General features: G+C 40.2%; 1 protein-coding gene across 1 annotated transcript; it reads left to right on the forward strand.

Annotated features, from left to right (window-relative positions):
* Positions 1-1,024: 1,024 nt before the first annotated feature.
* Positions 1,025-19,824, forward strand: CFM3A (CRM family member 3A). Its single transcript, XM_077391958.1, has 9 exons — positions 1,025-2,083; positions 5,083-5,554; positions 16,465-16,595; positions 16,856-17,206; positions 18,149-18,305; positions 18,391-18,683; positions 18,833-18,892; positions 19,079-19,168; positions 19,261-19,824. The coding sequence occupies exons 1-9, from the start codon at positions 1,211-1,213 to the stop codon at positions 19,495-19,497; spliced, it is 2,664 nt and encodes an 887-aa protein (XP_077248073.1). The 5' UTR covers positions 1,025-1,210; the 3' UTR covers positions 19,498-19,824.
* Positions 19,825-20,166: the final 342 nt, after the last annotated feature.

The raw sequence follows: 20,166 nt of genomic DNA on the forward strand, positions 1-20,166 counted from the left end.
GGTTGGCACCAATTGAGGAGAAGATGAGAGAGCACTGCTTAAGATAGTTTGGGCATATCCAATGTAGGCCTTAATTTTGGATGCCCCAGTGAGAAAAAGTGGCTCGTGCCAAGTTGAAAGAGTAAAAAGAGGAAAGGGCAGACCGAAAACAACTTAGGTCTCGGAACAGTGAGGAAACACTAAGGGCTAGGAATATAACAGAGAGCATGACCTTGGATAGGATAGAATGGAAGGAACTGATCCATGTAGACGAACTCAACTAGTGTCAGGACTAGACTTAGTCAATTTGAGTCTGGTAGATCCTTTCACCTCCTTCATGAAATTTTTCTAAACGATTCATTAGTCCACCCAACCAGTTTGGGACAAAGGCTTAGTTGAGTTGTAGTAGTCACGGTCATCAGGTGCCCACTCTGGATTCTATAACTCTGGCTCCATTTTTACTTCCCAGAGCTTCGTCCCACCTTTATAAGTGTTACGATTCCTCTCAATGTAATCCTCAATCCTTTCGGATTTGCCCATCCTTCCCGTTTAACAAGGAATCCAGGTTGATCTTCACCCCCATTTTTTTCACTCCACTCGGCAGTCTCGGTCCCTCTTAGTTCCAGGATCTGCTCAAATTCACCCCACTTCTGGCTGACATTTGATCATTTTATTTATCTCAAAGGTGGCCAACAAATGAAAGGTTTAGATAATCTAAATAGTTGGCCCCACGGCCCCCACTACACCTAGCCACACGGCCGCTTTACAATTTTCATGGGATTTGCTAGAGACCATCCCAGAAAGCCAGTTCGCGGCTGGCTGTTGGATGTGAGAGCAGCCACACAGTCTTAATTTTCAGTAGATTATGTCTTATCCATTCATTCATGAGGTGGCTTCTCTCACATGCAACAGCCAGCCGAGAAATGCCTTTCTACGATGGTCCCTAGCAAATCCCTTATTTCATAAATGGGTATTATTTTTTCACCCCACTGCAGGATAATGCGCCCGAAATAATCATCTCCCATTACATATAGTGCGCTGTTTTGATATTTTCACTCTTGTGGATGGACAAAGAGAGCAAGAGCTACTCCTGGTTTATATTAAGGTCGTTAAACCCATAAAAACCACTAGTCCTTAAAAATGTCCTTCAATTGCTCTTTGCAGTTGCAGAACCAGTTCTCTCAGACTTTTATTCATCTCTCTTACTTTTAATCTTATTTTTTTGGGTCTCATGGCTCTTGCACCCACTTGCCAATTCTACCCAACAAGCTTCTTGGATTCATTTCAGAGTTCCTTCTCTAAATTCCATGGCTACCGTCTACAATTTTTCAGGTATAAGTCATCAATTTCCTCCAAAAACCATCATTATTGTTTGACTGACAACATGGACTCCATGCAACAGAAAAACCCTAGAAGAAAATCTAATTTTGTTGCCAAATTTGCTGCAAAAAACCCAATTTCTCAATCCCACTCTGGTACTGATTCTTCTAACCAGAGATGGATTGATAAATGGAGCGAAACCCACCACCAAAATAACCCTAAAAGGCCGCCGCCCATTGTGGATTACACAAATGGCGGCTCGTCGAGCGAGGACGATGAGAAGAGTAGTAGTAGTACAATGGAGAAAATTGTAGAGAAATTAAAAACATTTGGGTATGTTGATAATATGAATGAGAATAGAGAGAGAGTGCCTGAGAAAGGATCAGTGGAGGATATTTTCTACATGGAAGAAGGGGTATTACCAAACACGCGAGGTGGGTTTTCAAAGGAATCTCCATTGGGTGTAGATATTGGTTTTGAGGATGGTGGTAAAGTTTTGTTTCCATGGGAGAAGCCAACAATTGTTGAAGGGGATAAAAGGAATTCAATTAGGGAGAGGAGAAGTAGGACTTCATTGGCGGAATTGACGCTACCGGATTCGGAGCTTAGGAGGTTGAGGAATTTGGCGGTTAGGATGAAGGAGAGGACAAAGATAGGAGGGGCTGGTGTTACTAAGGATATTGTTGATGTGATTCATGAGAAGTGGAAGACAACTGAGGTTGTTAGGCTCAAATGTGAAGGTGCTCCAGCGCTTAATATGAAGAGAATGCATGAGATCTTGGAGGTTTGATTCTTGCTGAAACTCATCATCATTATATACTTAATATTACTTATCCTAGTTTTCCTTTTCTTTTTCCAAGTTTTCTTCCATATGCACAACTAATTTGTTCACGATAACAACATTCTCAGTATTGGATCATATGCAGTACCGAAATCTCAATAGCATCATTACCACATGGAGGTGCAATTATATCGTGGAAACAGATGCTTAATTTCTGTTTTGACACCCCACCCCAAAAAAAAAAAAGTTCTGGCCTGACCAATGTTTTAAAACGCGAATGGGGTCAGAATCTGGCCAAAGCAAATTCTAGTCGACTTGGCATGATGCAGTCGAGTACTCGGTTGACGCGGCTGAGTACTCGATTGACGCGGTCATAACTCGGGAGAGTCAAGCAAAATGGGGACTTGGACAACAAATGTGGACAAGGTAAAAGGGAGTCGATTTGGGGGTTGTCTACGATGACCTGGAGGAATTTTGAAACCATGGGCCTGACTAGTTTGTTGTCGTCTTGTTATGTAGAGTTGATTACGAGATGAAATTTTCAGTCAGACCTTCAAAGTATTGGCATGAAGTTATTGTTTTCTTTTCTTTGCGGTTCTTTTGTACCATTCCTAGTTTCAGCCCAGGAATTGAAGATTTTTCATTCATCCATCCTATAAATTAAGAAATTGTAGGCAGATTTGTCTTTGAGAACCATCTCTACATTACATACATGTTGTAGAGTGGTGGTTCACTTGAGGCTTCATCTTTTGGTGTGGGTTCATGTTCGAGAAGAGTTGTATCATGCCACACAGACTTTTGAGTTCCATAGTATCTACATAAAAATCTTTATGAGGTTAGATTTTTCTAGCACAGGTGATTTTATAGAGAGAATGAGTTTCTTGTGCAAAGTCAGATATGGAGAAAAATTATTTTTTAAGCGAGCATTTCTCATAAAAGATGATTAACAAATAACTGGAGGTTAGTTAATGGATTATCAATTAAATCTACAAAAAATTTAAACTATGGTAGAGATGATTATTTTAGAAACTTGCAATTATTGTATAATGTACATTTTACTCATAGGCTGCCCCTGATGATATAATCTGATGCCAATAGGTTTATTCTATTTTGTCCATTGACTGAACTCGTTGGAGATCAAGTACCGCAGAGTGTCTTGCAAATTTTCTTCATGTACTTACCCATTTAGAAGATCTGCTTGAGCTTGTAGAGATCCAGAAAGTGGTGGTCTCACTTTTATCTCTTCTTGTTAATAGGTTCAATGGTTATATTGTTGAAAGCTTCTTATAGAGAAAAAGTTGGGTGATCTTTGGGAAGGTCTTTGATGTGAAAATATGTACTGTTGATCTTGGATGGACATGGATGGATTTATCCCTCCTATGTCCTTTTCCATAAATGCCTTTAGTGAGATTCCTTGAAAAACATGCAAAATGGGTTTATTTCTTCTGGAACATTTTCATGGATGGAAATACCCATGACACTATTTTGTTGGCTCTAAATTCATTTAATGCATGCTTTTATTATTGTAGTGTAGCCCAACTGTTTTTTTTTTTTTGGGAATTGAAGGTATTTTTTCTTTTTAACTGCAAGCTCTATTGTAATAACACCTTTGGCCTGTATTCTACTTCAAAAGTAGACCTGGCTTTAGTTTTCTACTAAGTACATCACTGTCTAGCTTAAGAAAACAGAAGTGTCTCAAGGGGATCTTATATCATAATATGAGGTTATTGTTGTGTTTGATGATCTAGAGTAGAGCTGACTGTCTTTTATCATTCTCAAGTGTATTTTGGAATTCCCTTGGGGATGAAGCACCTAATTTGCTACCAATATTTTGTCAAGTCTCCAAAAGGCAGGATGTTGAAAATATCTCGCTATGATTCATGCTTGGCCATATGTTCAAGAACTTCTCTTTTGTCTCTCCATTTTTTGTTCGCAATTAATGTTGTGGCGTTCTAGGTCTTGTTTGAGGTTATCAGCTTCAGTTCCAAGAAAATTATTGAGAAGGTAAATGTCTTACAACTCAAACTTTGCATCTTCATTTCCCTAAGCTTCCTCTATTGCAACCAAGCCACGTCCTATGATACATTGCATCTATTTAGTAAAGAATTACTATTATTCTCATGGAACCTTCCCTCAGAAACTCTGAACCGTCAAGACCACTCCTCGTAAATCCTTCTTTCATCTGTCCATAGAAGCTGTGGAACACAGCTTATGTGTCTTCTTAGCATACATCAACTTCTCAATAGGCCTTAAGCGATTTATGGACTCAAGCATTTTCTCCGAGTTGACAATCGTCACAATTAATGCTCTTTTCGGATGTCCCTCTCCTCTTCCTGGTATCTATGGTTTGCTTCGTGTGTAAATTTCATATACCCTTGGAGATGGGTTGTTCATTGTGTTGTTAATAGATGATTGGGAAACTATTCTGGCATTTTAATTTAATCTTTAGGCAGGTTGAGGATGTAATGAATTGGTTCACTGACAGGGGTCAGTATATTGACTGAGAAACTTGCAGTTGCAAAACTAGTTAGCACAGTGTCCCTCTAAAAATTCTAGTAGGTTTTCAAGGGGTGTGATGGTACAAGCTGTTTTCTTTTGGATCCTTAGCTTAGCTCTGCCCTGCACATGACAAAGCTGCCCTGCAAATGACAAAGCTGCAGATGGGTTGTTCATTGGTACAAGCTGTTTTCAATGCGCCTTGTGTATTTTCTAAAGGTCCTTCAAAAATCTTACATCGATGTTTCTGGTTAAGTTCTTGGAGCTTGCATGATTGGGTTTTGTTAGTGTTATAATGTAGTTGCTGGAACCATTGTCGACTGGCAGAACATTATTTTATTGATACTTGACTCAATTCATAAGATAAATGCCCGATATTTGCACAAATATCATCATCTAAAATTTAAATTTTGTTGGTGTTATAATTTTCTTTCAGTCCCCATTTATAATTATTTGCATTTGTTCCCAAGCCATTTTGATGCTATAGATTCTACTATGTTGATCAGAGAAAGACTGGAGGATTGGTTATTTGGAGATCTGGCACTTCAGTTTCTATATATAGAGGTGTAAGCTATGAGCTTCCTTCAAAGCAACTAGTGAAGAAACAATTTCATAATGTTCATGAGATAAACCCGAACTCCTCGAGCACAGTTACTGACGATGATGCTGACAGTGAGATTCGTACTCCTCATGCAAGCTTGGAAGATACCATTGAGGGAAAGAAAGATAAAAAATCATCACCAGAAATCAAATACGAAAAAGTAGTTGACGAGCTTTTAGATGGTCTAGGTCCACGCTTTACAGATTGGCCAGGATGTGATCCACTACCCGTTGATGCCGATCAGCTCCCGGGGGTGGTTCCTGGGTACAGAGCCCCCTTTAGAATTCTTCCATATGGGGTGAGACCTACTCTTGGAAACAAGGAAATGACAGCATTACGAAGGCTTGCGAGAATATTGCCTCCTCATTTTGCCTTAGGTACATTGCTCATATTCTTTAATTATTCCAATTTTTTGCATCCAACTGTAGTGAGTAGCTTCTTTATTTTTTGAATGGATAGTTCCAAAAGCATATTGTTTATGTTACTTCAGTACATTCCTTTAACATGCAATTATAAAATCGACTAGCATTTGCGTAATTTCTGTATTTTATATATATATATATATATATATATATATATATATATATATATATATATATGAGGAATAAGATTGTGCGGTCGACCGCACCAAGCTTAGGTGTGGTCGAGGGCCCCAAACTCATGTGGGCCCACTTTGTTAGGATGATCCAAAGCATTCATTTGAAAGGCCCTTACATAGATGGGGTATGTACAAAAAAATCAGCTCCATAGGATCATCCTAACCCATCCATTTGTGGAGGTCAAAATGGACAGACACCGTTTGCCACCAATCTGCCCATTTTTGCCCTCCACTTTTGGAGGGGTTAGGATGATCCAATGGACCTAATTTTTTGTACACACCCTATCTATGATGGGGCCTTGCAAATGAATGGTCTTGATCAGCACAAAAAATGTGGGACCCATGTTGTTGGGCCCTCGACCGCACCTAAGCTTAGGTGCGCTCGACCGCACACTCCTTTTCCTCTATATATATATATATATATATATATATATATATATAGAGAGAGAGAGAGAGAGAGAGAGAGAGAGAGAGAGAGAGAGAGAGAGAGAGAGAGAGAGAGGTTCCTGCACACGTGTGTAGGTAAGTTACCTGCACACGAGTGCAGAAACAGGGTGGGGGCCACATTTTTGGGGGGATCAAAACCGTTCATTTGGAAGGCCCTTCCATGGATAGGGTGTGGCCCAAAAATCAGCCCCATTGGATCGTCCTAACCCAATCAAAGGTGTGTGTGTTGGGAGGGGGGAATGGACAGACACTGTGTGTCTATGTTTCTGCCCATTTTTTACCTCCACAAATGGCAGGGTTAGGATGATCCAATGGGGCTGCTTTTGGGCCACACCCTATCCATGGAAGGGCCTTCCAAGCGAATGCTTTGGACCCCCAAAAAATGTGGGCCCCCACCCTGTTTTTGCACTCGTGTGCAGGTAAGCTTACCTACACACGTGTGTAGTGTAGGAACCCTTTTCTCTCTCTCTCACACACACACACACATATATATATATATATATATGTGTGTGTGTGTGTGTGTGTGAGAGAGAGAGAGAGAGAGAGAGAGAGAGAGAGAGAGAGAGAGAGAGAGATCAAAGTAGGAAGAAAAAGAGAGATAAGACGTGAAAGAAGAGAGAAGAGGGGAAGGAAAAGAAAGAGGAGAGGAAAGAAGGGATATTTTAAGAATGAGGGTGATGTAGGACCGGAAGTTAAATAGAAGAAAGGGGAGAAAAAGAGAAGACGAAAAGAAGAGAGGGAAGAATAGAAGAAGAAGAAGAGAAGGAGAAGAATAGATGAAGAATAGGGGGAGAAGGGAAGAGGAATTAGGGGAGAAGAGAAGAGGAAAGAAGAGAACTACAAAGAAGAGATTATTAGAGGGGAGAAATTTCAATCAATCTTTAATTCATCCAAACTTAATAATTCTTAATACAATGAGGCCTATATATAGGCAATGGAACTAAATATCATGTAAATAAATCCTAATATCTACATTAGAGGGTTATGTGATGCCATATTTTTATTAACTTAAGTGATAAGATACAAAATGGGAAGACTGTCCCTGACTTAAAGTTACATGATGACTATTGAGTAATGACTTTCTGAAAAAAAAAAAAAAAATTGTTGGGACAAACAGCTCATAAATTGGAGTCCGAATGAAAAAGAAAATGCCATCAGGAAAATTATTTGTTGAAAACATGACTGGATATTGTGCATGGATACTTTGTCTGAAACCACATTTTGGGTGCTCTGTACTGGGTGACAAAAAATCCCTGGTCTTGAACTAGGGTAATATCAGAGGTGGGGGCATCCAAGTTGTCTGGACCACATAACATGGTCTTGCGATCCCCGTGAGAGTGAAGACACCATATTGTTTTTTTTTTGAATGGTGTTGAATTCATTAAAAGAAACAGAGACCGAGAAGGTCCCTGGAATCACAAGAGATAAGAGGGCCTATCGACCCAAAAAATACAGCAGAAATACAAAAAATCAAAATAGCCAGGGGGGGAAGAAAGTCAAAGAGCTCCACTCTATCCCTCACAACTCCTTCTCTAGCAAGTTTGTTAGCCTCTCTGTTCACTGACCGCCTTATATGGATGAAGGGAATTGAAGCGGATCCAATTCTATCTTGAATCTCATCAAATTATGCAGCAAACCTCCAAGGCGCCAAATGAGGACCTCTTAGCCATCGGATGACATTGAGAGAATCCCCTTCTACCACCACCCTTTTTAGATCTTCCTTTTGCAACAACTTGATGCCTTGGTGAATGGCTCGTACCTCCGCTTTGCTGGAGACTGCTACTCCTATAGGACCACTAAATGCCCATATCACAACTCCCTCCTTGTTCCTCAACAACCCTCCAATACCTGAGGGACCTGGGTTCCTTAAACTAGAACCGTTGAAATTGAATTTGAGAATTCATTGGGATGGCAAGGACCACGCTTGAATTACTTTGGGGTTATTACTAGATGCACAACATATCTCTTTCCAACCGTGCCACAAATCATAGGCTGATACAAATCTGAAGCATTCTAGGGTGCGTTTGGATTATAGGAATCAAGAATTGGTATCGACATCAAATTCCATACCAATTCCAATTCCCTTGGTAAAGGGAATGTTAATTCATATTCTGCTGTTTGGGATGCATTAGAATTAGGAATCGGTATTTACATCTCACTTCTGTGAATTTAGAGAGAAAGGGAGGTTTTAACAGCTTTGCAGCAAGTTTGATTTTTTTGCATTATTAGGGATGGTTTTTTTTTTTTTAAGGCGCACGAGTGGGGGGGGGGGGTTGTATAGGGAGAGATGTAGATGATCAGAGCCGTTGATCTAGTTGACCACCATATTTATGGTCTACCCTGGATTTCAAATAGATTGTTAGTACTAAAAAACCCTTTAATCAAAGGTTTTGATCAACGGTTAGGATCATTGGACACAGGCTTAGAAATAAAAAGCAAAAAGGGGAAGAGGCTTCTTTGGTGAAAATGAGCATAGGGAGAGAGAGAGTTTCTCCCTCAAATCAAGGGAGAGAAATTTTCTATAGTTTATCTACATCCTAGAGAGAGAGAGAGAGAGAGAGAGAGAGAGAGAGAGAGAGTTTCCCTCAAAAGGGAGAGAAATTTTCTCGTCAATATTTTGTGCTTATTTTGTGCACCGGTATCACAATACCACCTACCTTGGGTGGTTACACAATCCGCCCAAGATTCCACCGAAATTTCCACCGCGCCATTCCCTTTACACTAGGTAAGACAAGCCAAACACTGGTATCAACGGAGAAAGAATCAAACGCCGATTCTTTTTCCTGATACCGAATGTGCCCCTAAGGTTTTCACCCAAGATATGGTTAAAGCTATCACCTTGTTGAATAGGAATTGGGCTCCTTTGGAGAAACACTTGAAAATCCTAGTATTTTGTTCCTTCAATAGCACCCAAATTGTAGCTAAAATGAAATAAAAAGGGCGGCCCAGTGCACGAGGCTCCTGCCATTGCCATACGGGGTCTGGGGAGGGCTAGATGTACGCGGCCTTACCCCTGCTTTGCAGAGAGGTAAAAATGAGATATCCTCTTCAAAAATAAAATAAAATGAGATATACCATAAAATTTTACCTTTCTGCTTCCAAGGTGCCATTGCCCAATTTTCAAAGAGCTCCAGGAAAGTTGTCGGGAATACCCATGCAAATCCCAAATCTACTCAGTAATCTTCCCCACACTTCTGTTGCCACTTTACCGTGAACAAATAAGTGGTCCATGGTCTCCTCAGCCTCGATACATAGGACGCAATTGTAAGCCTAAGGGTTCAACCCTACCTATGTTTTGATGATCTACAAACTCAAATTGATTATATGATGCTAATGTTCTTGCTAGTGTTGTGATTTAGACATGTTACATTCATATCAACACTTGGAGCAAGAAGAACAAGGGCTAGTCTTGGAGAAAGTCGAGTCTTGGTGGTCATCCATCAAGCCGTATTGTATATCGAAGATTCAAGGGAACCACAAGTGCGAGATCAAGTTTGAAGACTATCTCAAGACAAGAAGAAAGCCATGCAAGCAATCAAGAAGATCGAAGTAAGAGAAGACTCAAGGTTCTTTAGTTTTTAGAATGCATTGGAGTCCTCTTGGCATTTAGTGTTTGCATGACTTAGTGTTTTCAAAACTCATTTAGATCTATCTTTACAACTCACAAAAAGTATTTGAAAACACATATTTAAAGCCCAAAGTCCCTTGGAATAACCTTTTAAAATCAAGTTTTTAACACAGGGCCGGTCGACCGGGCTATGGCGGGCGACCGCGGGATGATACTTGGAATCCCAGGATCAACTGAATTTAAGCGGGCCGGTCAACCGGGCCATTCGGGTCGACCTCGGATGGAGTTTCTGAAAAGTCAGAAACCATCCAGGAAGGTCTTGGCGGGCGACTGAGATGACCCGGTTGACCGCGGATGTTCGAAATTCAAAAATAAAAAAGAGCGCCCGATAAGGGCGGGTGACCGCCGTAGCCCGGTCGACCGCCCCGGTCTGGCAAAAGAGCTTTGGGGCCTGCGCAGGGTAGGTTTACCTAACGCAGAAATTACAGTATTGCTGCCAAACGGGCATAAATCCTTTAAGGCTATTTAAACACCATTAAAGACCTTCATTCCAACCTTTTGAAACATCATTTTATCAAATCTTTGAGCTTTATCTTTCAAAATCAAAAGGAATCATCTTCTACCACTTGTGCATTTGAACTTGCATCCATTACTTGTCAAGAGGGTCTCCAAGAGCATCTAGTTTCTATCATTTGGAGATTTAGTGAGCTTGAGAGTAGTATTTGCCTTTAAGAGGCTTGAGAGCTTTTATTTCTTTCTTCCTTCCATTTTTTGTAAAGAGGGTTTCTAAGCTTCAACCCTATAGAAGAAGAAGCTTGTTTGAGGAGAGGGTTTCACGCTTCGGCCCTTGAGAAAGGAGAAGCTTGTGAGAGGGATTTTACGGTTCGGCCATTGAGAAAGGAGAAGCTTGGTTGTAAAGGGTTTTACGCTTCGGCCCACGAAAGGAGAAGCTTGATCATTGTAATTGGCTCATTGATCCGGCCATTTGAAGGAGGATCGAGATAGTGGAACTCACGCGTGGATGCGAAGAGTGGAGTAGGTCTTGTGATAGACCGAACCACTATAAATCTCGTGTACATTGTCTCTTTCTCTCTTCTCTCATTTGTGCAAGATTGTGGTAATATCTTTTACTTGTTTATTCATTAATCAACAAGGGCCAGTCGCACTTTAAATTTCTAAGGCTTAAACAAATTGCAAATTTTAGAGATTTTTAATTAGACCCAATTCACCCCCCCTCTTGGTTTGCCTATTGGGATTTCAGCAATGTTCGATGAGCATCATTTTCCTCTGTCTGCTAAAATTGATGGTCTCTATTCTTTTGAGGATCACTATCCAACCAGACAAGCAGACTCTCGACAGAGCTTGAATGTCCCACATTTTGGCTACTTTGGAGGTACCGGGCAAGGTAGAAGATGATGATAAAAGGATTTAACTGAGAATTCCCCATTTGAGTTCCAGACCCATATTCTTTTATCTTTTCCATCTAGCTTGATGTAACATTTTTTCAATGTTAGCAGAAACCTACCCACCACTTCCAATTCCCTATAAAAAAAAGTTCCTTCTAAAAGCCGGACACCAAACCACCTTGCTGTCTACTCTGCAAAACAATCTTTTACCCATACCTCCTTATCCGATGCTATGGCAAACAGCTCTACAAACGATTCCTTCAACAAAATATTAGTGCACCATTTATCCCACCAAAATCTGACTCTGTCATCTGCATATACTCTGAATCTCACCCCTTCCAGAAACTTTTTGCTTTAAAACACATCACATCCCTCCATGTATTCCTCCCTGCCTTTCTAAACTTATCCTTTGTTTCCCAATGACCAACATGAGACCCATATTTACTTTCAATTAATTTAGCCCACAAGCCGTGACCCTACTCTCCAAATCTCCATAGCCACTTCCCTAATCTCTTCTCCACTCTTTTGAAGACACCATATTATCTTAAGTTTCTTGCAATATTTCTGAAGGTCCTGATGGCAGCTGGCAAATGGTTTGCTGGTTATAGTTGGACAGCTGGCCAGAGGAAAACTTTGACAATATTATTTGCGTATGAAGATTAAAAAACCTCTCGAGCAACATATTTTCTGGTTTGGACAGATGTTGATGGCTAGAATCCAAACCGATACAAATCTAAGCAGAAATATGCGGCTCAAACACATGATTCAAGTAGAAATATGGGTCAGACTTATGAACACAATGGAAAGAAACAGATAAAAACCCTCGATCCAATAAAAAACATAGCAGATAATAAACACCTTTGATCTAAACATTGAATGAGCGACCTACCAAAACCAGTAACGGATGATGATCAAAACCCTCACATATCAGTGAATCTGATAAAAAATTGCTATGATACAATGTAAACTTTGTAAATGAGAGAATATTAAATATGAATATTGTTTGTATTAATAGAAAAGGTAAACACTATATATATATATATATATATATATATATATATATGAGGAAAAGGAGTGTACGGTCGACCGCACCAAGCTTAGGTGCGGTCGAGGGTGCCAAACTCATGTGGGCCCACTTTGTTAGGATGATCCAAAGCATTCATTTGAAAGGCCTTTACATAGATGGGGTATGTACAAAAAATCAGCTCCATAGGATCATCTTAACCCATCCAAAAGTGGAGGGCAAAATGGACAGACACCGTTTGCCCCAAGTCTGCCCATTTTTGCCCTCCACTTTTGGAGGGGTTAGGATGATCCAATGGACCTGATTTTTTGTACACACCCTATCTATGATGGGACCTTGCAAATGAATGGTTTTGATCAGCACAAAAAATGTGGGACCCATGTGGTTGGGCCCTCGACCGCACCTAAGCTTAGGTGCGGTCGACCGCACAATCTTATTCCTCTATATATATATATATATATATATATATATATATATATATATATATATATAGAGAGAGAGAGAGAGAGAGAGAGAGAGAGAGAGAGAGAGAGAGAGAGTATATATATATATATAGAGAGAACATTTCCTACACACTTGTGTAGGTAAGTTACCTACACACTACCTTAAAATACAGTGGGGGCCCACATTGTTTGGGTGATCCAAACAATTCATTTGAATGGTCCTCACATAGATAGGGTGTCCACAAAAAATCAGATCCATAGGATCATCCCAACCCTACGATTTGTGGAGGTAAAATGGACGTGTATAAACTTCACAAATTAGTCCATTTTTTGCCTCCATAGTTTGAATGGTTAGGATGATCCTATGGATCTGATTTTTTGTGGACACCCTATCTATGTGAGGACCATTCAAATGAATGGTTTGGATCACCCAAACAATGTGGGCCCCCACTGTATTTTAAGGTAGTGTGTAGGTAACTTACCTACACAAGTGTGTAGGAAATGTTCTCTCATATATATATATATATATATATATATATATATATAGAGAGAGAGAGAGAGAGAGAGAGAGAGAGAGAGAGAGAGAGAGAGGTGCAGCTACACACTCGTGCTTAAAATATAGTGGGCCCCACATTGTTTGGGTGATGCAAACCATTCATTTGAGGGGCCCTCACATAGATAGGTTGTGCCCAAAAAATCAGCTCCATAGGATCATCCCAACCCTACGATTTGTGGAGGCAAAAATGGACGTGTAAAAACCTTCACAATTCTTTTGCCTCCACAGTTTGAAGGGTTGGGATGATCCAATGGAGCTGATTTTTTGGGCACACCCTATCAATGTGAGGGCCTATCAAATGAATGGTTTGGATCACCCAAGCAATGTGGGCCCACTGTATTTTAAGCCGTCGGTGTAGCTAAGTTAGCTACACGAGTGTGTAGCTTCACTTTCCTCATATATATATATATATATATATATATATATATATATATATATGAGGAAAATGATTGTGCGCTCGACCGCACCAAGCTTTGGTGCGGTCGAGGGCCCAAAACTCATGTGGGCCACATTGTTAGGATGGTCCAAAGCATTCATTTGCAAGGCCCCATCATAGATAGGGTGTGTACAAAAAATCAGCTCCATAGGATCATCCTAACCCATCCAAAAATGGAGGGCAAAATGGACAGACACCGTTTGCCACAAATCTTCCCATTTTTGCCCTCAACTTTTGGAGGGGTTAGGATGATCCAATGGAGCTGATTTTTTGTACACACCCTATATATGATGGGGCCTTGCAAATGAATGGTTTTGATCACCACAAAAAGTGTGGGACCCATGTGTTTAAGCCTTCGACCGCACCAAAGCTTAGGTGCGGTCAACCGCACACTCCTTTTCCTCTATATATATATATATGTGTGTGTGTGTGTGTGCAGGTAAGTTACCCGCACACGTTTGCAAAAATAGGGCGGGGGCCACTTTTTTGGGGGATCAAAACCATTCATTTGGAAGGCCCTTCCATGGATAGGGTGTGGCCCAAAAATCAGCCCCATTGGATCGTCCTAACCCAATCAAAGGTTTGTGGGGGGGGGGGGGGGGGGACACTGTGTGTCCATGTTTCTGCCCATTTTTCCCCTCCACAAATGGTAGGGTAGGATGATCCAATGGGGCTGATTTTTGGGCCACACCCTATCCATGGAAGGGCCTTCCAAATAAATGCTTTGGACCCCCAAAAAATGTGGGCCCCCAGCCTGTTTTTCCAAACGTGTGCAGGTAACTTACTAGCACACGTTTGCAGGAACCCTTTCCTCTCTCTCTCTCTCTATAGATATATATATATATATATATATATATATATAGAGAGAGAGAGAGAGAGAGAGAGAGAGAGAGAGAGAGAGAGAGAGAGAATAGTGTTCCTGCACAGCTGCTCAGATAAGCTATCTGAGCAGCTGCTTCAAAAACTCATGTGGCCCACATTTTTTGGGTGATCCAAAGCATTCATTTGAAAGGCCCTTCCATGGATAGGGTGTGTACAAAAAATCAGCTCTATAGGATCATCCTAACTCAATCAAAGGTGGAGGGGAAAATGGACAGACACTGTTTCTGACCATTTTTCCCTCCACAAATGGCAGGGTTAGGATGATCCTAAAGGGCTCATTTTTGTCACACCCCCTCTTCATGGAAGGGCCTTCCAAATGAATGCTTTGGATCACCCAAAAAATGTGGGGCCACATGAGTTTTTGAAGCAGCTGCTCAGATAAGCTATTTGAGCAGCTGCGCAGGAACACTTTTCTTATATATATATATATATATATATATATATATATATATATATGAGAGAACGGTTCCTACACACATGTGTAGATAAGTTATCTACACACTAGCTTAAAATACAGTGGAGGGCATATTGTTTGGGTGATCCAAACCATTCATTTTTAAGGCCCTCTCATAGATAGGGTGTCCACAAAAAATCAGATCCATAGGATCATCCTAACCATTCGAACTGTGGAGGCAAAAAATGGACTAATTTGTGAAGGTTTAAAGACATCCATTTTACCTCCAGAAATCGTAGGGTTGGGATGATCCTATGGATCTGATTTTTCGTAGACACCCTATCTATGTGAGGGCCTTTAAAATGGATGGCTTGGATCACCCAAACAATGTGGGCCCCCACTGTATTTTAAGCTAGTGTGTAGAGAACTCTCTACACATGTGTAGGAACCGTTTCCTCTCTCTCTCTCTCTCTCTATATATATATATATATATATATATATATATATAGAGAGAGAGAGAGAGAGAGAGAGAGAGAGAGAGAGAGAGAGAACGGTTCCTACACACATGTGTAGATAAGTTATCTACACACTAGCTTAAAATACAATGGGGGCCACATTATTTGGGTGATCCAAACCATTCATTTTTAAGGCCCTCACATAGATAGGGTATCCACAAAAAATCAGATCCATAGGATCATCCTAACCATTCGAACTGTGGAGGCAAAAATTGGACTAATTTGTGAAGGTTTAAAGATATCCATTTTACCTCCACAAATCGTAGGGTTGGGATGATCCTATGGATCTGATTTTTTGTAGACACCCTATCTATGTGAGGGCCTTTAAAATGGATGGCTTGGATCACTCAAACAATGTGGGCCCCCACTGTATTTTAAGCTAGTGTCTAGAGAACTCTCTACGCATATGTGTAGGAACCGTTTTCTCATATATATATATATATATATATATATATATATATATATTTGGGAAAAAGGTTTCTGAGGTATCGCTCACCGTGAGCAGCCCCCTAGATACCCCATTTCCCATAGTTGGTTGAGTTATCCAACCCATTGGTTATGTAGGTTATAGGTAGGATTAGGGTTATGGTTAGGGTTAGGGTTATGGTTATGGTTATGATTAGTGGAGGTTTTCAAATGGATGGGTGCAAATTAAACTCCTATAAATCGAATGGTTAGGATTATGGTATGGAGGTGGTTTCTTAGGGACACCCTATCTATGTGAGATCCTATAGAATGAATGGGTAGGATGAGTCAAACAACATGCAGGTGGTGTTTTATAGAGGGCTGCTCACGGTGAGCGATACCTCAGAAAACCTTTGCCCTATATATATATATATATATATATATCATAAGTGCTTTACCTTTAGATAAATTCCTTTCTGCAAGGAATTTAGAAAGTAATTTTGTGCGACAGTAAATAATATAGCCTTTGGAATGAGCTGAATTGACATGATTTGATGAGTTTTAAAGTGTGTTTTCTTATTGCTGTGTCATTTTTTAAACTTTGTTATCCTAGGAAGAAGCAGACAGCACCAAGGGTTGGCTGTGGCGATGATGAAATTGTGGGAGAGAAGTTCCGTTGCAAAGATTGCTCTGAAGCGTGGTGTACAACTTACTAGCAGCGAGAGAATGGCTGAAGATATTAAAGTAAGTCTATACTTTTATACAGACAACATTATGGGATAAATTCTTCTTCATTATTCATTAGTCACACGGAAATTGTCTTGTGGTGACTGTCTAATCTCCTGATTAAGTTCAAAGCATAAGTTGGTAGTATACGTTGGTAATACTTATATTCCATTTATGGGGCAGCCTTTTTTGGCAAACTCGTTTATATGCTGTGCGTTTAATTATATTCTTCTAATCTGAATTGTGTTTTCACTAGATCTTGGTGGGATAAATTGCAGAAATTAACAGGTGGTATAATTCTTACAAGAAACAAAGATTATATTGTATTCTATAGGGGTAAAGATTTCTTATCCCGGGCAGTGACGGAGGCATTAGTGGAAAGGGAGAGATTGGCGAAGGCCCTCCAAGATAAAGAGGAGCAAGCACGGTTGAGAGCCACCTCCTCAGTTATGTTGAATGTTGAGACAATTGAACAACATGGCAGTACTGGTACGCTTGGAGAAACCCTAGAGGCCAATGCCCGATGGGGAAAGAGGCTGGATGATCATGAAAGGAATAAGATGATGAAAGCTGCGGAAGTGGCCAGGCATGCAGACCTGGTTAGAAAGCTTGAGTGGAAGCTTGCTCTTGTAAGTTTATTGAACTTGTGAATCAGAATACTGAATATTTAGATTTAGGAGCTGTTTGGATACATGGATCTTATAGTCCCGGATTGTAAAAGCTTGGATTTTACAAACCAACACCTGATTTTATAGGCTAAAATCGTAAAATCCAGGTTTTAGCTTGTAAAATCCAGGATTGTAATAAAATCCTTTTATCCAAACAGCTAGGGAAAGTTTGGCTACCATGAACCTTTTTTTCATGATAAATAGGTGTCTCCAAGTGGTGATGAGGGCGAAGTGGCTAAAAACCACGAGACAAAAAACAGGAAACTAGTGTCTCCCAAGTGATGACAAGCGGCAAAAATCAGGAAACAAAAAACTCTACTCGAAATCGGATCGCCTTTTTCCTTATTTTTTAGCCACTTCTCAGGCTCATCTCAATCATGCCCTCTCAAATCTCTCCTTTTCACACTGTCCTACCCCTCTCTCACCACTAGGAGACACCGATTTATCATGAAAAAGAAAAAAGAAAAAAATCCTGGCAGCCAGACATGGCCTCAGTGTTCAAGTTCTTGGAAATGTCCTATGTATGTGCCCAATTTCTCCACGAAAGCCTGCAACTAAGTGGCCCTGAAATTTTTAAACCAATGAATAATCTTTTCACTGATGACTGGGTTGCAATGAGTCTTCTCCAGTGGGCTAGCTAATCTTTAACTTAGAAACTATGCTACTTGAGTATAACAAATCTCTCCTTATTTATTTTGTGAATCATGTGCGGATCATATCAACCTGGAAACACACATGACATTCAATGACAATGCCTAAACTAGCTATTATATTATCATATATGTCATGACATATGGGTCATTTAATGGCCAATGCATGTGCATATGCTATTCAGGGAAAATATGTTTGTGATGAAAATAGATGTGGTATTGTCTGATCCTTTGGTATGGAAAAAAAAAATAGGCCGAGCGAAAGTTAATGAAAGCAGAAAAAGCTTTAAGTAAGGTCGAGGAATTCTTGAAGCCGGCAGAGCGGTTTACCGATCCAGAAAGTATAACTGATGAAGAGAGGTTTATGTTCCGCAAGCTTGGTTTGAGGATGAAAGCTTTTCTACTCCTTGGTAACTTATCTAACGAGTACCCATTCAGTCTATTTGTTTGCTTGTCCCAAATGAGTCATCAGAAAACACATGGTTTTTGTTTCAGGGAGGCGGGGAGTTTTTGATGGTACGGTCGAGAATATGCATTTGCACTGGAAGTACCGGGAGCTAGTTAAGATTATCGTGAAAGCTAAGAACTTTGCCCAGGTCAGGAATATTGCACTGTCATTGGAGGCCGAAAGTGGTGGTATTTTGGTTTCTGTGGACAAGGTTTCCAAAGGGTATGCCATTATTGTTTTCCGAGGAAAGGACTATCGGCGTCCTCAGCTGTTGAGGCCCAAGAATCTCTTGACAAAGCGGAAGGCTTTAGCTCGCTCGATTGAGCTTCAAAGGCATGAGGTATCTCCATAACATTAAATTAAACAAAAAAGAAAAAGAAAAAGAAAAGAAATACCACTACCACGCTTACTAGATTTTTTGGTTGGCATTTCTAGTTTGCTTTGAAGATTTGCATGGCCTAATAAGTTGTTGATTTGTTTGATGAACAGGCAGTATGTAATCATGTCTCAGCACTGCAGAAAAGGGTGGAGGTGTTAAGATCAGAACTGGTCTGAGCTCTGTCCACTCTGTCCTATTCGTTGAAATATTATTTGCTTAGTCTAATCAAAATCCATGTTTGCTTAAATCCCACTCTCAACATGTTTTCATTTTCAAGAAATAAAAATAAAAATGTACTATGAGATCTCTTCCTTAAGACATATTTTCTTCCCATTTTCACTCATTTTCGTGAACAGGATCAAATGGAAACTGTGAAGGATCGAGGCGATGAGGAGCTGTACGCGAAATTGGATTCCACGTATTCTAATGAAGATGAAGATACAGAGGTGGATATCTAAACCGATTTTGTCTCTTATTTTGATATTTGAGTGTAGTTGACTATCTTGCTTATTTTCTTTACCCTCCTTTTCTATAATAGGATGAAGGTGATGAGGCTTATCTCCAGACGTATCATGGTAACAATGACGATGAAGATGAAGATGAAGATGAGGATGAAGATGATGAAGATGAGGATGAAGATGATGAAGATGATTCAATTCCCGGCCTCTACTCCGAAACAAACTTTCCCTATGATCAGCAGAATTCAGTGCAGGAAACCAATGACAATAGTTCTAAATTGTTTGCTGTGGAATCTAATACACCTGCCCAAAATTGAGAGATGACAATAGTTCTAAATTGTTTGCTGTGGTATCTAATACACCTACCCAAAATCGAGAAGGAAACTGATTTTGAAAGGCTCTAGGCAATTGATCAGCTTTTGTCGATGGATCTCGGATCGATAATCTCTGTAAAGTTCATCATTGGGAACTAAAAGAAAGTGGTGATGAATAATCTTTTAAGAATATTTAGTGTAACTTTGCCTACAAGCTCAAGCCAATGGTGTGATCATCTGTTTGTATATAAAGAGTACTTGTCTTTTGTTGTGACTTAAGGTGGTGGTCTTTTCATTAATTTAAAGAATTAAAGTTTAGAAATGTCCTAATTAGATTCTAAAGAGTTTTGACTTGGGGAATAACCAAGTGTTTTCACCTATTTCTAAGGGGGAAATGACAGAATCTGAAATAGGGGGAAATGACAGAATCTGTTTTCCGTCCCACGGAGTTGCGATGATCGAATCAAGGTGGGACCAGCAGAAATCGAGCAGTATTACACAACTAGATCAACGGACACGATCACTACACATGGGTGAATGTGGGGTTGTAATTGCACTCAGTCACAAGGATGGTTCAGCCTTTTAGCATATTTTTGAAAATGATCAACCGTTCCTTGATCGATTGGAACTGACATGATTCAGCACACAAGTGGCTCGAGTAACAGCGGTTGA

The sequence above is a fragment of the Tasmannia lanceolata genome, unplaced genomic scaffold (assembly GCF_043159265.1).
Source record: "Tasmannia lanceolata isolate RefF3 unplaced genomic scaffold, GAP_Taslan_0.1 ptg000012l, whole genome shotgun sequence".
NCBI lineage: Eukaryota > Viridiplantae > Streptophyta > Magnoliopsida > Canellales > Winteraceae > Tasmannia > Tasmannia lanceolata.

Coding starts and splice junctions, on each gene's coding strand:
- CFM3A (XM_077391958.1), top strand. CDS start 1,211: ATGGCTCTTGCACCCACTTGCCAATTCTACCCAACAAGCTTCTTGGAT. Junction 17,207..18,148: donor TTGAGTGGAAGCTTGCTCTT/GTAAGTTTATTG, acceptor AAAAAAAAATAG/GCCGAGCGAAAGTTAATGAA. Junction 18,306..18,390: donor GAAAGCTTTTCTACTCCTTG/GTAACTTATCTA, acceptor TTTTTGTTTCAG/GGAGGCGGGGAGTTTTTGAT.